The following is a 20904-nucleotide window of genomic DNA, read 5'->3' as shown; positions in this document are numbered from 1 at the left end:
ATTCTTTTTTTTTATGTTTCCTGCAATTATTTTACCTTTTCATATATTTATATATGCTCTAAATATGCATGAAATATTTGCGACTGTACATCAAGCAATCAACCAACAAGAGTTAATGTATGTGTTGCAAATTATTATGGTAAATATATATAAACAACTGACTTTGAACAAACCAATGCTAATAAATGACCACGAAGTTGGAGCACTATTCTATTAAAAACTGGCAAGATAAAACTAAATGTATAATATTTGGGGGTTAGTTCAAATTCCCGTCAATTTTTTTACCTATAAAAATGATATCGATGAAAAATTAATAAAGAGCTCTCGCAAGTGAAGATAATTTTTGATTGCGCTATTCTTTTGTATCCCCCACCGTAATAGATGGGGCACTAAGTTTTACCCTTGTTCAACATTGGTTTCCGTTCTCTAACTTTAGTTTTCCTCAAACTAATGTTATGAAACTTATACACAATGCTTATTAATACAAACACAGATCAAGTAAGAGCTTGGATAGCATCACTTTTACAATTCTACAGTTATGCTCCTTTATGTACAAACGGAATAATTGCGTAATTAATTGTTCGTTTCCTTTCTCTCTCGCTTTAGTTTGCCTAATTCAAATAGTATGAAACTTACATGCAATGCTTAAGCTTATTACCACAAAACATTGATCGTGTTTGAATTTTGGTGACCACACTTCTCTAAATGTTCGTCAAGCAAATGTTATGAAACTAATACAAACGCTTATTACCACAAAACACAGATTAAGCACACACTTTTGTAGTGTCACTTTTACCGGTCTTGAGTTACAAAAAAATGTATGTACATTGTGTATCTATAAAATCGTATTTATCCAAACGGAGGCATCATCTGTGTCCAGACTAAGCACACATTTTTTGTAGTGTCACTTTTACCGGTCTTGAGTTATGTACATTGTGTATCTATAAAATCGTATTCATCCAAACGGAGGCATCTGATCATCTGTGTCCAGATTAAGAACATATTTTCATAGTGTCACCTTTACCGTTCTTGAGTTAAGTACATTGTGTATCTGAATCTTATATCCCATGCAACGGGGGCGCATCATCTGTGTCCCATGATCACATTCCCCATTTATCTTAATATTTAGTGCCTGTTTACCCCTCATTGAATGTCGTTAAAAAAGTGGGTTTCCAACCCCCGAAACCCCCTTCCCCCTAAAGATGGCACCGGGTTGACACGATTCTATAACCGAAGCCTTTGAATGAGTGTGAGTTAAGTTTGAAGGAAATAAGAGTGAGGCGGGAACCAGGTGGCGAGGGTAGTAAACTAGAGGCTCTTAAGAGCCTGTGTCGCTCACTTTGGTCTATGTGTATATTAAACAAAGGACACAGATGGATTCAGGACAAAATTGTGTTTTGATGTTGGTGATTTTTTTGAAGATCTTAATTTATTGAACAATCTCGCTGCTTACAATTATCTGTACCTATAATGAACTTGGCCCAAAAGTGACAGTTGAAAATATTTTGTAAAAATTTACAAAATTTATGAAAATTGTTAAAAATTGACTATAAAGGGCAATAACTCCTTAAGGGGTCAATTGAACACTTTGGGCATGTTGACGTATTTGTAGCTCTTACTTTGCTGTACATTATTGCTGTTTACAGTTTATCTCTATCTATAATAATATTCAAGATAATAACCAAAAGCTGCAAAATTTTCTTAAAATTACCAATTCAGGGGCATCAACCCAAAACAAGTTGCCCGATTGGTCTGAAAATTTCAGGGCAAATAGATCTTGACCTAATGAACAATTTTGTCCACAGCAGAGCTGTTCTAAATGCTGTGGTTTCAGAGATATGAGCCAAAAACTGCATTTTAACCTATGTATTATTTTAAGATCATCATACTAGTGACAATAGCAATATTACAAATTGATATACACCCATGTTCAGTTTTCCTTAAAAACATTTTGGATCTTGACAGTGGCGGATCCAGGGGGGGGGGGGAGGGGGTGCTCCGGAGGTTGGAACCCCCATTTTTTTGGCCGATCAATGCATTTGAATGGGGACATATAGTTGGAACCCCCCCTTTGTTCTCCCCCCCCCTTTTAAAATGGCTGGAACAACACTGTTGCATTTCCAAATGTGGAACAAAAGGCTGCAAAACTTGTTTTTAGTAGAAAATAATATTATGTATGAATTTCAATCAGGTTTTAGAAATTCAGTTGTTGTACCTGTTTAAAAATATATTCATTTGTACTTCAGTCACATGTTTTAATTTAAAACTCAGTCAAATCATTAGACATTATAACAGTGTTATAAAAAATAATGTCTGTTTTGATATCTGTTTTGGGAAATTTTGATACTAAAGTATCAGCTGTATATTAATATAGTTGAAAAAAAGTTATTAAAATAGTTAGCCACTCTATATGATTATCGACAATCATTTCTCATTATCTATATTTTACAACTTTACTTTTGTCTGTCTGTTTACGGTACGGCCATGCTTTTAAACTGTTTATCCGATAAGACATTGATGAGGAAGACAGTTTACGTAATAATTCTGAGCTATAATAATTGCTTATGATAGGCATATTTTTTATATGAAATTATCTGAGTGTCTATAATTCGTTCCACGCACGAAAATGATTTACTTAATTTAGCGATTTCTGCAATACATTCGTTTCGTTTCTACATTTTCCGAATTAAAATTTCGGAATCGCGGGAAGTAAATCAGCAACTGAGAAAAACACAACATTTTGCCTTTAAATTCGTTGTCTGGGAGACAAAATGCCGAAGAAGCAAGTTAAAAATGCTTTTTATTTCTATATGAAAGAACTTGAACCACAGCTAAAGCGGGAGGGCCGAGTTTTCCCTCATGGAATGGCAGATATTGTTCCCATTGCTCATCCACGATGGAAGGTGAAGATTCTTTAATAATGCTGAAACAGTTTTTATTTAAAGTCGAAATTATTCAAACAAATACACAGAGCATAAACTTATCTTAGGTTTTCAATAACACACGTAACATGACAATAATTAACTGATAGACATATGAAAAATAAGTTAACCTGTTAACACTTTTAAAATTAATTGCTTAAATTAGGAACTGCCCCTTCTAGTCCAAATAATTACGACGTCTTGAAAGGCTATTATAATTTTTTCTTTGACGCCTTACTTGGACGTCATAATGCTGAAGCCGCCATTTTTGGTTGGACTTTGAGAGCACATTTTGCTCTCAACTTTGAGACCCAATTTAGCCATCAAATTTTCATTGAAGGCTAATAAAAATTGCATATATAAAGATTCTCACCTTTAATGTGTTTGTTTGATCAAAATATTTCCAATTAATTCCTACAGAAATAATAATATAAGTAACAATTCCATCCGATGCGGGAACATGTCGACTGCATTTTATAAAACGTTAATCTGATTTATATATTTACACCAAACTCTGTTAAATTTTACAGACCCGAATTTCCAGAACCTTTCTTTTACATTATCCGGAAATTCAGGTCCATCAAAATGTACTGAGTTTGGTTCAAAAATATATTTTATACTCCTAAAAGTGGGTCTCATTGGGGTCTAAGCGTGACGCGGGATTGCCGATTTTTGGTAAGCGTGACACTTGAAAGTCAAATTATTGTGTCGTGAAAACGGGAAATGAGGTCTTGCGGGACCTGGAAATGACCAAAAAAGTGAAAATTGCTTACGTACATAGTGTAAGCGGGATACGGGAATCTGACAAAACAGTAAGCGGGATCCGGGATCGGAACCCCCCAATGAGACCCCCCTAAAATGAAGCATCTTGAGGAGAAATCAGCTAAACGTTTTATAAAGCTGTAAATTCCCTCTTAAAGTCCAACTGAAAATATGATTTTGGCGTTATGATGTCGAAGTAAGACGTCAAAGAAAAAATTATAATAGCCTTTCAAGACGTCATAATTATTTGGACTATGCCCCTTCATGCCCTTAGACAATGGGTCATTTTGCTGTTGTAGAGCCCTGTTGTAGAAGAGTTAAAAGAAAATGTCATTTTTTTTTTTAACTTAAACTTGTTTAAAAAAGGGGAAACTGACTATTATACTTGTCACGTAACAACTTTTCTAAAACTTTAAGATAGGTCCACTTATTTTTAATAATAAAAAAGATACAAGTAAATAAATATTACAAAATTCATGGACATGTTTTTACCTTATTATACCAGGTAGATGTACATATATAGTTCTTTGGGAAATGTTTCTTCAAATAATATTAATATATGCCTTTTTGTTCAAAGAAGTGTTTTTAACTAAAAATATTTGTTATCACTTTAAATGTACATTTGTACCCCTCATAAAAGGGATGTCATAACACATTTACACTGAGGGGTTGTTCCTAACCTGACTAAGCTAAACAAGAATCACTTCTGAGTACTGTAACATAGCTATTAATTTTTTTGAATCACCATGATCACTGTTATATGGAGAATTCAAGTCTCGGAATCACATGGTCTAACAGTATCATTATAGGATGAATTGTAGACAGTTCAGAATCGAGACAAATCTGCATCTAATTATGAAGCTACATTCTTTATATTCCACTGTTGAGCTTTTAGAATTTATTAGTCCTAATTCTTTTATCACAGTCACTTGATACTAATACATGTGTAGAATATAATTGTAAAGATTAAAAACATATCTTCCATAAATTTGGAAATTTGGTGTAATAAAGCAATTGTTTTGATGTATGGTCACAAATCTTGTACAGAATACAAATGAACTATAGGATATGGAGTACATTAAGAATTCAAATATTTGATATAAGTAGAATTTTATTTGGAAAAGCAGGTGTTAATGACAGTTTCTTTAATTAAACCTGTTGCATGTCCTTAATCATTGTTCTGGCTTTTAACAACACACCAGGGGTGTGGAAATGCTATGCCCGACTCGCCCGACTCGTACATTTGAACAACCGGACAAGTAATTATTTTTGTCTTGGTTGCCCGTGGACAAGTAAAAAAATATATACATGTAAGACAAAGTTCAGATCCAACAAAAACATAAAATTAATTTCAAAACGTATAAAGATTTTTAATTTATGTAAAAGAAACCAATGTTCAGCAAGTAAAAACATCAATGTTCGTGACGATAAATATTACAATATTACATGATACCGGAAATAGATCGATAACCAAAATAAATAAAAATAAGTATGCGAACCTGAGTCGCGTAACATTGCATTGGCTTTGTCCATTGACCCGGGATCGTCGATTAGGTTTTATCCATCATTTACTGGAAGTGTCATTTCTTTAAATTTTGTATCGAGATTCAGATTGATAAATACTTAATAAAAACTGGGAAGGCAAGACAAAAAGAGTCATGAGTCGTGTAGAGAACCTTAAATGCAAATGGAGGACACAGTATTTAAAAAAAAAAAAAAACGGAAGAGAATTTCAGACATTGTGGATATCAGATTGCCCCTGGCTATCTATGGAAATTCGGGAAATAAATTAAGTTTTTGTCTTATTTATAGATGAAAGGTCAACATTATTTGTTGTCAAAGTGGTGAATAGAAGGGACGCTTTAAAGTCCATCAAGACAATAATAAATAATCAAGAAAAGAACAAGTGTGTCAGTTGAGAGAAACACCACAAAATCAATAGTTTATCTATTATTTAGTTTACATTTCTTCAATCACTGTCCTCAAATTTAGTATATGTACAGGTCTACTGGCTACAATTTTTATTCAAAAACTGCTGCAAAATTGTCCTTTACATGTCATTTCATTGGTTCAACTTGGTTTGCTGTTAGGTTTCTCTCCCATTGGTGTTCACCCATTTCCTATTTTCCTAATTTTTTACACATATTTAAACAAATGGATTTCATTTGTTTGTGTGATGCACAACAGTGCTAAGTAAGAATCATATATTAGCTAACAAGAAATACTTCAATATTTATTGGGATGATCAGGGCAAGTGAATTTTTTTCCAGACAAGTAAAATTTGTAGTTTTACTTGCCCAGGGACAAGTGCTCACAACAAATATTTCCACACCCCTGCACACGCTTACAGATCCTTTTATGAGACCTGCTGTATGCACTATGTTGTGCATGTAGCTTGTGTTAATAAAACAATACGCATACTGTTCACCATAGTGGTCTTTCATTTTAAGTTTACAGATTCAGATGTTATTGTACATGATATAATGCAAAAGTTTCTTATAATTCTATTACTATTTTGTCTGTTGTACATGATGTGCATTGTTCATGGTCATTTGCTCTGTAAAAAGTTCATTTACCTTAGGACTATCTGCATTTTGTGAGGATATTGTCTTTGTGGATATGAAATGCATGTTAATATTTGATTTTGATTCAGATTTTACCAGAAAAAGAAAAAGAAAGGTTTGAAAAAATATCTAAAGAGTACAAGGCTAAAATGAGAGGAGCTGAAGGGGACAAGTACAGACAGGATAATACAAGAACATTGTTATCTGTAAGTAATACAAGAACATTGTTATCTGTAAGTAATAGTAGAAGTATAATACAAGAACATTGTTATCTGTAAGTAATAGTAGAAGTATAATACAAGAACATTGTTATCTGTAAGTAATAGTAGAAGTATAATACAAGAACATTTTTATCTGTAAGTAATAGTAGAAGTATAATACAAGAACATTGTTATCTGTAAGTAATAGTAGAAGTATAATACAAGAACATTGTTATCTGTAAGTAATAGTAGAAGTATAATACTAGGACATTGTTATCTGTAAGTAATAGTAGAAGTATAATACTAGGACATTGTTATCTGTAAGTTATAGAAGACAAATAGAAACATGAAATAAAGCTCTTTATAATATTCCCATTTGTACTGACAGAAAGATTAATATTACAGAATATTTTTAAAAGTTAATCATATAAAAAATTATGCAATAAAAAGGAGCAGTCGTCAAAAATGATCTTCGCAAGTGACAGATAAACTCTTTATCCACAGTCAGGATAGTGTTTCAACTTTTGACTATTGATTAATATACTGTATATTAAAAACAATTGTAGGAGAGAAGAGATGAATATGCAGATTTACAGAAGAAAAGAACTAAAGAAAGAAATTCTGTAAAATCTCAATGGCCAACAGGAAAATGTGAGTATTTATCTCTTCTTAGACTCATTTTACTTTATAAAATTTTAGTTTTCTACAGGATATAACATATTTTTGCCAATGTAAAACGGTCCTAGCATACACGATAGCTGTTTTATTTATTAAGATGTGTGTATAAAAGCACAATGACTAAAATGGTTTTTTTATTGCAATCCACATTCTATGCAAACAAGTAAATTAGGTCTGAGTATTTACACAATTGTTTAACAAATATTCGAAGATGTAATGCAGAATAATAAGAATTGCACTGTAAACACAAATGTTTTTTTTTAACAGTATTGGCAACTGAAAAGTTTTATCTACTGAACATACAGACATTATGCAAGACAGATGATGGAGATTATCTCCCCTGTGAGATTGGTGCTATAGAATATAGCATAAAATCTGGGATAACTAAGACACTGCATAGATTCATTGAGCCAGGTAAATATTAAATGATGGAGATTATCTCCCCTTTGAGATTTGTGCTATTGGATATAACATAAATCACGGATAACCAGATGCCACATAGATTTATTGCGACAGGATTTTTTTTTTTTTATATTTGATATGATGATGTCTGTCAGGGGATTACCGCCCTTGTGAGATGGTACAATTGAATAAAGCATTAAATCAGGGATAGCTGAAACACTCCACAGATTCATTGAGCCAGATAACTATTTAAGTTATGTCGGGGGTTGCCTGACCTTGACCTCATTTTCAAGATGCATGATGTATTATTATGATGATGATGATATTACAGACTTTTAACATTATTTATATCATAATTGGGTCTGACGTTCAAATTTTTAACAAGAATATATCATACTAAGACTTTGAAATTTAACTATCTGAAAATCAACCAATCTGTATACTGGATTTGGTTTAAGAAATCAACCAATCTGTATAATGGATTTGGTTTAAGAAATCAACCAATCTGTATACTGGATTTGGTTTAAGAAATCAACCAAAGTACTGACTAAAAATTTTTGAACAATCCTGTTTATTTGCAGCTAATGCATTTCACTTTTTGTGCATTTATAAAACTGCTGCAATATTTTTTGATGTGTTTGCTCTTTATTCCTTAGAAATGATTTTAATTTACAATCAACACTTTTTATCTCTTTGAAAAGATAGAGGAAAACGGAAAAAACAAATAACAATAATTTTGTACAATTCCAGGAAGAATTCCAACTGGGTACAGATATGAGTGCAAAAGTAAAAGTAAGTCTATGTTTACTTTTTTATATTCTGAAAGTTCAGAAAGTATTACTTCCATTTATTTTTATGTTTTTCAAAGAATTTACAAAAAAATCAAGATTAATTATTGCAATTTCAAGAAATCATACAAAGATATGAGTCAGATGTCAGAATGTGAGTTCTAAATATAGCGATATTCACCAAGTAGCATTATTTCTATAAAAAACCTTGCAATAATTTCTGAATTAACAGAATTAATATAGATGAAGGGAGATCTGGTATGAGTGCCATTGAGACAACTCTCCATCAAAGTCACAATTTATAAAAGTAAACCATTATAGGTCAAGTTAACCTTTACTCGGCAATGAAAATAAGGCAGTTGAAATTTTTTTTTTATGGTTAAATATCTTTTTCTGTAAAAATGAAAAGAGAGGACCATTTATTATACACAAGAGTGTTTGATATTGTCAATTCAGAAGTTCAAAAGGATTGGGTGAAAATTGCTGATGGATGTTTGCAAAATGAGGGATGACTTTAGAACATGTGCCACAACCCCACAAATAACTACATGTACATATTTTGACGTTAGTGTCAAAATTACAGTGATTATGTAGTAAACAGAAAACGTCTGCATTTGACTGAATGCTTTAGACTAATAGAAACTTTCTTCTATTGATTATACATTTAATTTATTTTAGGTGAGGATACCCATCAAATTCCTATCGAGAGGTTTGAAAAATCTGATGCCAATTATCGAGGACTTTGGATTCAGTTGGAAAACTTTGTAAATCCAAATGGTGAAAAACCAGAGTACCCTCCATTTTACTGTATGGTAAGGAAATATTAATGAGTCTTTCAATTAAAGTTCTTTCATACTTTATTTAGCTGTTTAGCATTGAATTAAATTTAAAAAAATTCAAGTGTTAGAAGATTCACATGTGAAGGACTGAAGGTAAAACATGACTAATCATTTAGTTGATCACATTAGAGATTGATTTTAATAAAATATTGTCTTAATTCTATGAAATCAGCAGATCTTGAAATTTGGTGTCTAGCTTTATTAGGTCATGCATTTTCACAACAATCTCTCAGTCAGCTGCATATTACTGCATACTAATAATGAGGTATAATTAGGGCACTTATTGCTCACAGAATTGTATGCCCCATTTATGGGCATTACATTTTCCAATCTGTTCGTTTGTCTGTTCATCCATCTGTCTGTCCCGCTTCAGGTTTAAGGTAGTTTTTGATGAAGTTTAAGTTCAATCAACTTAAAACTTATTACACATATTCCCTATGAAATGATCTTTATAATTTAAATGCCAAATTAGAGTTTTGACCCCATTTCCACAGTCCACTGAACATAGAAAATGGTAGTGCGTGTGATGCATCTGTGTACTATGGACACATTCTTGTTTTGTTTATTGTTTATCTTTTATGTACTTAAAAGTGTATGCATACACAAATATGGATTTTATCTATTGTGATAAAATTGTAAAAGCAGTTAATGATTACTGCAAGAATTGAGATGGAAACTGTATTATCTTATATTATAGGGATCAGATGTTGAAGAGCTAGAATATTCATTAAACTGGGTCCATGACAAAGCTTGTTTAGGATATGCCAATAGACTGAAGAGAGTATATAATTTAGAAGGACTTGTTCAGGATTTATTTGGGCATATAGGACATTCTGTGTCAGAAACACAAGTGATTGATTTAATGACAGCACACACATGGGATTTTGAACCAAAAACCAGGTATTTATATAAATAAAACTATGCAAAATTCTTTTGTGAAATGACTTGATCTGCATGGAAAGCAACCTGCAAGCAATACATAAGTTTATCATTAAACGTCCGTTTGTCTGTCTGTCTGTTCTTCAGATTAAAGTTTTTTAGTCAAGGTAGTCATTGCTGAAGTCAAGTCCAATCAACTGGAAACTTAGTTCACACATTCCCTATGATATGATCTTTCCAACTTTAATGCCAAATTTGAGTTTTTATCCCAATTTCAAGGTCCACTGAACATAGAAATTGAAAGTGCGAGTGGGTCATCTGTGTACTATGGACATATTTTTTTTTTCAAATTTCATTGCCAACCTATTATCTTTAATATATTCTTTTTCTATGAAGAGGAATATTCTTTTTTTTTATGAAGAATTATGAATTAATACAGTAACTAATGATTTCAGATGTGAATTCCATGAAGAGTTAGAGTGTAAATTTTGCTCCCTTGGCTTTGTAAACAGATATGCGTAAGTAAATAAATAATAAAAAAATATGTGAATTTAATAACAACTATTTTTACTTTTATCAAGGATAAGATAGTATGCCTTGTTCAAACCATGGATGAAATATTTGCCACTGGACATTGAGCGAAATATTTTATCCATATGAAAACAACAAGACCAAAGACAAGGAAACAGACAAGAGTGTGAATGGGTCTTAAACACATCAAGCACAGCATCCTGCACCAAGAAGCAGGTTTCAGCTGGCCCTTAAACAAAAATGTGGTAATGGAAAAAGAGATCACATTAAACATGGAAACAAACAAAATAGCTAAAATTTAAAAGAACACACACAACTAACAATGGCCAGAGATTCCTGACTTAGGACAGGTGCAAAAATGCAGTCTGTAATACTGTGACTCAAATAAATATCTGGATTATAAATAGAAACAGTTAACAAATTAAGAAGTTTTGTAACATTCATTTCTTTTCTGTGTTTTGTATTGCAAGAGTCTTGGACCTGCAATCCTTTGCATTGATGATTAACACAGGATCTATGCCTTTGTTAAAAAGGGACATGACTATTCAAAAGGTCCTAGACCTTTTTTTTATAGACAAATTTGAACCCTTAAAGCAACACAAGAACACCAAAACTCCATCTAGAAGTCAACCTATATGATAAGATTAGAGCTACTTTCCTAATGCCTGTAACTGAAAAGTTTGGTTGGATTGCTTGCTTTGTTTGTATAAATGTTTGCTCAAGAATTGTAAATAAGAGTGACATCTGCAATAAATAGATAGTTAGGGCTACTGCTTATAAAATGTTATTGGATGCTTAAAGAAACATTTATACAAACAAAGCCAGCAAGCCAACCAAACCTTTGAGCTACATGCATTAGGAAAATAGCTCTAACAATTATCAACATACAAGAATTTGGTCTCAATCATACATGTATATATTTTCAATGTTTACATTCAAGATTTTCACTTCTTGTTAAATTTATGAATTCTAAATTTGTTTTTAGATATGCCATTTCTGATAGTGTGTGTCCATTGTTTGGTGTTCAGATAACACCAAAACATCTGCCGATCCGTGAAGAAGGTTCGGTATCCTGTGTCGTACTACCTCCCTCCTCCATGAAGATTGATAGGAACCAAGAAGCCAGAATGCCATCACGAAGACCCCAGAACGACAATAGACCTCAACAACAGCAACAGACATTTCAACCAGTAAGTTTGTTATTAAAGATTGCATGGTGTAGTTATAAAAAGAGACCAGCATAGCAACACACCATTGTAAAATGTTCTTCACAATATCATACTCATACATTGTGTGACACACCATCATAAAATGTTCTTCACAATATCATACTCATACATTGTGTGACACATCATCATAAAATGTTCTTCACAATATCATACTCATACATTGTGTGACACATCATCATAAAATGTTCTTCGCAGTATCATACTCATACATTGTGTGCCACATCATCATAAAATGTTTTACACACTATCATACTCATACATTGTGTGACACATCATCATAAAATGTTCTTCACAATATCATACTCATACATTGTGTGACACATCATCATAAAATGTTTTACACACTATCATACTCATACATTGTGTGACACATCATCATAAAATGTTCTTCACAATATCATACTCATACATTGTGTGACACACCATCATAAAATGTTCTTCACAATATCATACTCATACATTGTGTGACACACCATCATAAAATGTTCTTCACAATATCATACTCATACATTGTGTGACACACCATCATAAAATGTTCTTCACAATATCATACTCATACATTGTGTGACACACCATCATAAAATGTTCTTCACAATATCATACTCATACATTGTGTGACACATCATCATAAAATGTTTTACACACTATCATACTCATACATTGTGTGACACATCATCATAAAATGTTCTTCACAATATCATACTCATACATTGTGTGACACACCATCATAAAATGTTCTTCACAATATCATACTCATACATTGTGTGACACATCATCATAAAATGTTCTTCACAATATCATACTCATACATTGTGTGACACATCATCATAAAATGTTTTACACACTATCATACTCATACATTGTGTGACACATCATCATAAAATGTTCTTCACAATATCATACTCATACATTGTGTGACACATCATCATAAAATGTTCTTCACAATATCATACTCATACATTGTGCAACACACCATCATAAATTTTTTAACACTATCATACTTATACATTGTGTGACACATCATCATAAAATGTTTTACACACTATCATACTTATACATTGCACTATATAATTGACCGAAACTTTCAGATGGATGAGGCAGATGAAACCAATGGGATATTCAAACTCATAAGTAGATGATAAACTGACATTGCACAACTTTGAATAAACTTAAGACTGAGCAAAAGAAACCAAACCAAAAGTTAGGGGTGATATAAAGTCATATCATTGAATCAGCTGTCATGATTGACTGAACATAGTCAAGGTATTATTAGACAAGCTGTCATGAGACTTCTCAAACAACACAGTTGTTGTAGAAAAAGTAAAAAGGGATTTTTATTATTACCTTTATACCTGCTGATTAATACAAGTGTTGTCTTAACTCCTACTTTTTTAAAGGCTCCTACAAATAGATATGCTCCCACGTTAAACAGAGGTGGTGACAGTGACAATGATGATGACGACGAGGACGATGAAGAATATACCTCATTAAGGAGACCACATAATCCAGGTAATCTTGATTCATCTGGCATGTATTTCTCTTTCTTATTTATATGAATCACAACCTTCTGAAATTTGCTTTGATCTTTTATGTCATAATTTCTATCTCAAGGGACACAACTGAGATGGGTTTTTTTCCCAGGCAAATAGAGTGAGAACGCAATGCCTTCACAAGCCAACAGCATTAAAGTTGGCTTAAAAAATAACAGGAAACAGATTATCTATGATGTTTTAACTAAAGGAAGTTTCTTTCATGTCTATAAAACCACACAGTTCTTTGGATTCATTCATTTTTGTGGGCACCAATTTTCGTGGATGAAAGAAAACGTGCATGTTCATGGACATTTAGTTTCCTGGTTTTGCAGAAATCTTTATACAAGCATTTAGAAAATTTGTTATTGTTGAACATTTAATTACGTTGTTCAATTATACTCCCGAAATCCACAAAAATTGGTATCCAATGAATAATAATGAATTCACAGTTTCTCATATTAAAACTAGCTGATAGCATGCACATATCATTTGAAATATCCTAGATTTTTGGTGGTAAAATTGAAATACAAAACAATAAGCAAAAAGCAAAGATGACATCCAGCAAACCACAACAACCACTGAGTTTCAGACCCTAAATCATGCATTTGATCTAGAACTTTTAAAATATCATGTATTAAAAATATCTGAAGTATGATTAACATAATATGGATAAGTATTTAGTGCTTGTTTAGTACAAAATTGACGTATTTGTATTTAAAGTTGCATAGAAATAAAGGGTTCCAATTTTTAATTGTAATCAATGTTTTGATCAGGGTATGCACTATTTTTGCAGCCTATTCAGGAATGGGTGGGGTACCAGGAGGAGCAGGAAGAGGCTTAGCATCCTTAGCACCATGGTCTGGAGTTCCTGTACGACCCCAGAGTACCCCAAATATTATAGACCAAAGCAGTTTTCCTTCTCTTGGTGGTAGTCAGTCAACCATGGCACCACCTGGTCTGTCTGGCATTGGTCGAGGCAATCCAATCGCTGGTATTGGACGTGGTGCACCTGTAGCTCAAATTGTTAATCCAGGTTTGTACAAAAATAATTATTGGTTGACTAAGTTATAACACTTGAAATATTTGAACTATGTCAGTAAATTATCTTGTTGAAATTTCACATGTAAGCCATGTCCATCTTTTCTCATAATGTCCTAATATTCAATTGTTCCCTGGGACTATTTTGTTAATTCCTATTAACCCTTTCGCCGATGCGTCCCGGTTTACCGGGATTCACGCTTCAGACAGCTGACGATGAGTCCCGTTTTACCGGGATCAGAATACATCTTTTATATTTCCCGCTCAAAACAGTGCAAACATGAGTTATCTTTCTTTGATGAAAACCCGGATGAAAGTGTAAACATGGCGCTTCCGTTTGTTGAAAACCTTGTCAAAATGGAAGGAAATTTACGGAACTTATTTTGAAAGAATATGGAAGAATTGAAGCCAAACTAGTATACTTTTTTGACATAAAATGTCGTTTTATGTACAAAACACTTGGAATGGACATCGTTCAGTGTGAGGAATTTGTACAGCCTCATAAATTTTTTAAAAATTTTGCCGTTTTGGGTTAAAAAATTACGATTTGGGGTCAAAAAGCAGAATTTTGAGAATTTCACATAAATAATGCCGAAAATTTGAAAATTTGAATATTTTATGAAGAAAAAATTATCAAAACATAAACAAAACTGTGAACATTGTGTTAGTGAATGAAATAAATACACAAATAACTACAAACAAGTTTTTATTGACATTTATTATGAAGATCTCCCACTTGAGTAAAAGTAGCCAGGGAAGCTATCGTCTCAGAGTAGCTTCTGTCTGGGCAGCAATCGGTGAAAGGGTTAAGCTATTAAAGATTATTTTAGATGAACGGTGAAACACATACTTGTCGCTGGAATGAGCCCCCTTTATTGATACTCAAGATAAAAAGTCAATGGGTCAGTTATCTTCATTTTCCTATTAGATTTTTATACCCATGTTGTAGGCTGTTTGATTGTCCATCCTATTTTCATTTTATCATGTCATTTCCCAAAATTTCAAATTGAGACACTGGTGAGTTGAGCTGTCAAATTTATTTATAATTTGCCATTTGCTTACAGATCAGAAGTTTGCAGGACGTGCCATGGCTCCAGAGCCAACATTTGCACCTCCACCACCAGCTTCATGGCAAAATGATGTCAAAGAACCACAGAAAATAGTATGTTATTTAAATTCGGTAAAGCAAATAATATGCTGCAATACTTCTTAAACAGAATTATTTTCATATAGATCTCAGATTATAGATACAAGAAGATGAGATATGAGTGTCAATTTGACAACTCTCTATCCTAGTCATAACTTGTAAAAGTAAACCATCATAGGTCAAAGGACAGTCTTCAACACGGAGTCTTGGCTCACACCGAACAGCAAGCTATAAAGAGCCCCCAAAAATGACTAGTTTGAAACCATTCAAACAGGAAAACCAACAGTCTAATCTATTCAGTGACTGATAAATTGATTTTCATCTCTTTGATATGAGGGTATGTTATCCCCCACTCTGCAGTTTTGCAATCACCTAGAATTTTTAGTTTGTTGAATGAAAACAAAAAATATTATCACATACACATATTAAAACACTTGTATGCAAATTTGTCCGCCATTACGTAACATCACATAAGTTCCCGTAAAATTTGACATTACAATTTAAAAAGTTTAAACGTCACAATTAAAAACTGATTGTTGCTAGATGTGAGAAGGTTATTCAGACCAGATCTAATGTAATTTAGAGAGAAAATTCAGCTTTTTACCAAAATTGTAAATGCATTTGATTTTCTTAGAAAATACTGTACAAAATAATTTCATATTTGATCAGCAAATTGTTAGTGATATCTTGTTACACAAGAGTCCTTTAAGAATCTGTCAGAAACATTGAAAGTGGGGGTATGCTTAGCATCACAATGCATGCAGCTTTTTGTGTCTGTGTGTCTGCTTGTTCATCCCACTTCAGGTTAGAGTTATTGGTCAAGATGGTTGATGAAGTTGAAGTCAAATCATCTTGAAACTTTAATAGTACACATGTTCCCAATTCAATGATGTGATCTTTCTTATTGTAATACCAAATTAGAAGTTTGATGTACAAAGCAAAACAAGATTAAAATATTAGTTCCAATTCTTAATTATTGTTTTATAGACAATGGCTGACATATCCAGAGGCTTACAGCAGTCAAATGGACAATCTGGTAACCTGTCTCAACTCCAGGATAGAATGATACAGTCCATGCAATATAATGGGAGTGTCCCAACATTCCCAACACCTGTCAATCAGCAGCAGAGGAGCCAATCAAATGCCAGGGGTAAGTTATACACACTTTAAATTAAACAGGTGATGAAAAATCTAAGTTAACAAAGTTTATTTGTGATGAAAAAACTTTTGTTTTTAGATGAAAAATTATAAGTTTAGAAAGTTACAATTTCACCTGATAGTAACATCCATGAAACTTGGTGAAAGTATGCACCCTTTCTGCTTTTTAGACTATGTTTGACTGTATTTCTGTTCATAATTCTTATTTATTCCAAAATATGTAAGTCTTGACATAGTGTTGTAACACTTCACTGCAGTTTGTAAAAAATATGCACCCTTTTCATTTTGAAAATTCCCTTTTGGTTATCATGACCAGTGATGTAAAATTTCTACTTTGAAATGAAATGAAGGTTTATTTATGTAATAATTAGTATTAGAAATTACCCGCAAATATTGTGAGCCACTTTTTTCTTGATGACATTATATCAGTATGATAATTGACCACTTCTTTGCCTTATTTTGATGCAACTTTGTCAATTTTGAGCATTGAATGTACTTTGTGTTTTGTATTAAGAAATATGTTTATTCTTGCAGGAGGAATGATGGGACAGTTTCAGGGAATTCTGGGTAATCTGCAGAAAGGCAAAAAATTACCAATGGGAAGAGGATATGCACCACCTGGTGCTGGAGGTATAACAGATTCTATTTCTACTGTTTACTTTGTACTTTATATTAATTACTTATACATACTGTAGATTCATTTTTAATCGTTGGATACCTATTTTTGTGGATACAAGTAAACCACGAAAAATTCAAATGTTAGAAAAAATCACAAATTTTTTAATAGGCTTTGTGTGCACAGATTGATAAAACCATGAAATGAAATATCCAGGAAAATGCAATTTTTCCTCTCTCCACGAAAATTGATACCCACGAAAATAATTTAATCCACATGTACAGTATATAAATAAGAAGATGTGGTATGAGTGGCAATGAAACAACTCTCCATCCAAGTCACAGTATTTTAAAAGTTAACAATTATAGGTCAAAGAACTGCTTTTAATATATATGACTAAGTTTTTCTTCTTTTGAGTGTCCATATCATTTTTTTGGGAACCCAAGTGAGTGATTTAAGTTGTTGTTCTTCTGTATCACAAGGTTGATAGTTGAAATGTGTTATGACTTGGATCAGCCAGACGCCTTCAATTTTCTAAAACTTGAAATATGCTAGCTGATATTGAAGGTAACATTCTGCAAGAAGTCATGTCATTTAATTGTTTGTAAACATTATTCAGACTTGGAACTGATTTGTTTGTTCTTACTCTTAATTGTCACATATATTTTTGTATCTGGCAGCAAAACATCAAGTACTGTAAACCAACTAGTTGGCGCAAGCGATTTATTTTTGGGGCTTTTGCGAGTAAATGAATAACGCAAATTTAAGTTGTCCTGAATATGTATAACTTGAATCTTTCTTTATTCAACTGCATCAAGTAAATTAGAAAATTGCGAAATTAAATCTCCGTGAACGGCGTGAAGTGGAGTAGAAAAGGATAAATGCGAAATAAAATATCTGCGAAAATAAATTTGTTTACAGCACTGGTTTTATTTTGGAATGATCATGGCATGCTCTTGACAACAAACAAGCTAATACAAGAGCACCTAGCTAGTTGACACTTAAAAATAGATCGGGTATTTCAGCATTTTTAAAGACTTTGTTTGATAGGCCAGTTTTGGGAAAATGATACAAACCTTTTAGATTAAACTATGATTGAAGCTGTTAAAAGTTTCTCTGAACTTTCTATTTACTATATATCTTTTTAAGATTTTTCTCAAATGGTTGGACAGATGAAGATTTAAAACTAGTGCAATCTGGTACCGGAAGAACCAGTGAGAGCTGACTGTGATGTGAAGAAAGTGCTGTGATAGTGCTCAACAGACAGTTTTATGACAATTGTGAAGTTCTAGTCATTATATGACTTTTTTTAATACTCTGAAGGGATAAAGGTTCATAAGTATTGTATTGTGCCAAAAGGGATGTGACTTGTCAAAATATTGTTATGTATAATTCACTTATTTCATATTGCAATTATGAAAAAGTCATTCGAAGATGAGATTGAGATTTGATTCAAATCAGTTTCACCCATGTATGTATGATGTTAAGGTTTTAGACAAGATGTATGAAGTTCAGGTTTCTGATAAGATTTACTATCTTCAGGATTTAGAAAGTATATATATATATACATGTATATGATGTTTTTTGATCAGATAAGATAATATTCCATCATTAGTTGATTTAAATTCCAATAAAAAAATATGATAGACCTTAATGTTTTAAGAAGTCAAACTCTACGCAATTTGATAAAGGGGCTTTTTTTCCCCTAATGTTATAATTGTGGACTGTTTATATTTCAAAATGCAGTTATTAAAATTGCTGTTTTAATTTCTTTTTTCAGTTTCTGTACAATTAGATTTTTTCTTGTTAAGTTTCTTTAGTATTCAGATGTAATACATTTTAATAAATCAACATTTGCTAATTGTGTGTATTTTTTTATGCCCCATTTATGGGCAGTATGTTTTCTGGTCTGTGTGTCTGTTCGTTCATCTGTCGAGCTTCAAAGTTTTTGGTTAATGTAGTTATTAATGAATTTGAACACATATTTTCAATGATATGATCTTTCCAATTTTAATGCCAAATTTGAGATTTTCCCCCATTTTCACTGTCCACTGAACATAGAAAATGATAGTGCGGATGGGGCATCTGTGTACTGGGGACACATTCTTGATTTAATACATTGAGGTATACCTGCTATACCACTAAACTCCCTCAAGGCATAGTCTACACCACCTTTATATTAGAATGCTTGAATGTTTCAGTCCTGGTTAATTGACTTTGAATGTTTTGCAAAGTTAACATGTTGAAGTATTTTTTTAAAAGATGTGGTATGATTGCCAATGAGACAACTCCTTTCAAGAGACCAAAGGACACAGAAATTAACAGCTATAGGTCACTGTATGGCCTTCTACAATGAGCAAAGCCCATAATGCATAGTCAGCTATAAAAGGCCTTGAAATGACAAATGTAAAATAATTCACAAGAAAACTATTGCTTAATGTCGTTTTAATTTCAAATTTTGCATTAAACTATTAAAAATTACTTGCAAGCAACATATTTCAGTCAAAAGTATATTTTATTTTTATACACCTGTTTATGGGATCTATTATAGTATAAAATGGTCTATGTCCGTCTGTCCGTCAACATGTCTGACAATAACTCCAAAACTCTTTATCCAATTTTCATTTAACTTTGGTGAATTGTTTATATCTACTGATGTAAGCTCCCTGTCCATTTTTGTAAATTTAAGGTTTTATGTTTTTAAGTTGTAGGACTTTATTCATAAAAGAGGTGATTTTCTAGTTTTAGCCCGATATCTGGATGCTGTGAGCAGTTTTTCATGAAACTTTGGTGACTGGATTATCTCTATTAAAAGAGGCTTTCTTTAGTTTTAATATATTTCTGATGTTACATTGAGAAGTAAATTAATGGAATTTTATTTGTTGAAAAGTGTCGAGTGTATCATACTCTCATGACATAGCTTTTTATTAGGGACGACATCAAAAAATCAATGAAGGATAAAAAATTTAATTTAAATGGTTTGGGTATGAGGGAGGTGTCAGTGCAAGAACTATATGAATTAAGCTTTTTATCGAACAGTGAACTTTTGTTGTCTACTATTGAAACAATTTACCCTATTTTTTTTAAAGAAATTTAGAATCCATGGCAAAAGCAGGTCTGGTCATGACACTCATCTTCCATTGATCTTGTCTGTCAAAATCTTTGCTCAGTTTCCTAAATATGTGAGAGGCAAATATCATTCAGAAAATGAGATACAGCTTCAGTCATGTAAATACCTTGAGAAGATACATAATAACTGTTTAGACTTGTTACAAGTGTCACTCTAAATTTTGGCTTCTAGACCCTCACCATAAAATCTAAACAATGAACTAAATAAGAGGGCACACGCTGAAATGTCTCGCCTTCTTTACTAATCATTGATATTTTGATAGTCCTAAATACAAAGCTTTACTACAACTTTCACATAAACATAACATGATCCAAGAAATGAGGTAAAGGTCATATAAACCAAACAAGAAATATATGAACACCTAACAATCATTCAAATATAGTTGACCTTTTGCTTATGGTTTCTAAGAAACAGACTTACCCTAACCAAGAAAACTAAACATTGACCAATGAACCATGAAAATAAGGTCAAGGTCAGATGGACCCTGCTA

At 32.4% G+C, this 20904-nt stretch overlaps 1 protein-coding gene across 1 annotated transcript; it reads left to right on the top strand.

Moving 5' to 3' along the window:
• The first annotated feature begins 2639 nt into the window (after nucleotides 1-2639).
• LOC139524575 (protein maelstrom homolog) lies at nucleotides 2640-19145 on the top strand. The gene is made up of 15 exons (XM_071319431.1): nucleotides 2640-2903; nucleotides 6337-6453; nucleotides 7014-7098; nucleotides 7393-7539; nucleotides 8278-8319; nucleotides 8994-9127; nucleotides 9852-10054; nucleotides 10489-10551; nucleotides 11550-11754; nucleotides 13191-13302; nucleotides 14119-14358; nucleotides 15428-15525; nucleotides 16498-16660; nucleotides 17203-17298; nucleotides 18434-19145. Exons 1-15 carry the CDS (start codon nucleotides 2772-2774, stop codon nucleotides 18466-18468), a joined length of 1872 nt encoding a protein of 623 aa, XP_071175532.1. The 5' UTR covers nucleotides 2640-2771; the 3' UTR covers nucleotides 18469-19145.
• Nucleotides 19146-20904: the final 1759 nt, after the last annotated feature.

The sequence above is a fragment of the Mytilus edulis genome, chromosome 5, assembly GCF_963676685.1.
Source record: "Mytilus edulis chromosome 5, xbMytEdul2.2, whole genome shotgun sequence".
In the NCBI taxonomy this organism is placed as follows: domain Eukaryota; kingdom Metazoa; phylum Mollusca; class Bivalvia; order Mytilida; family Mytilidae; genus Mytilus; species Mytilus edulis.
This window is presented reverse-complemented; position numbering and strand designations above follow the sequence as displayed.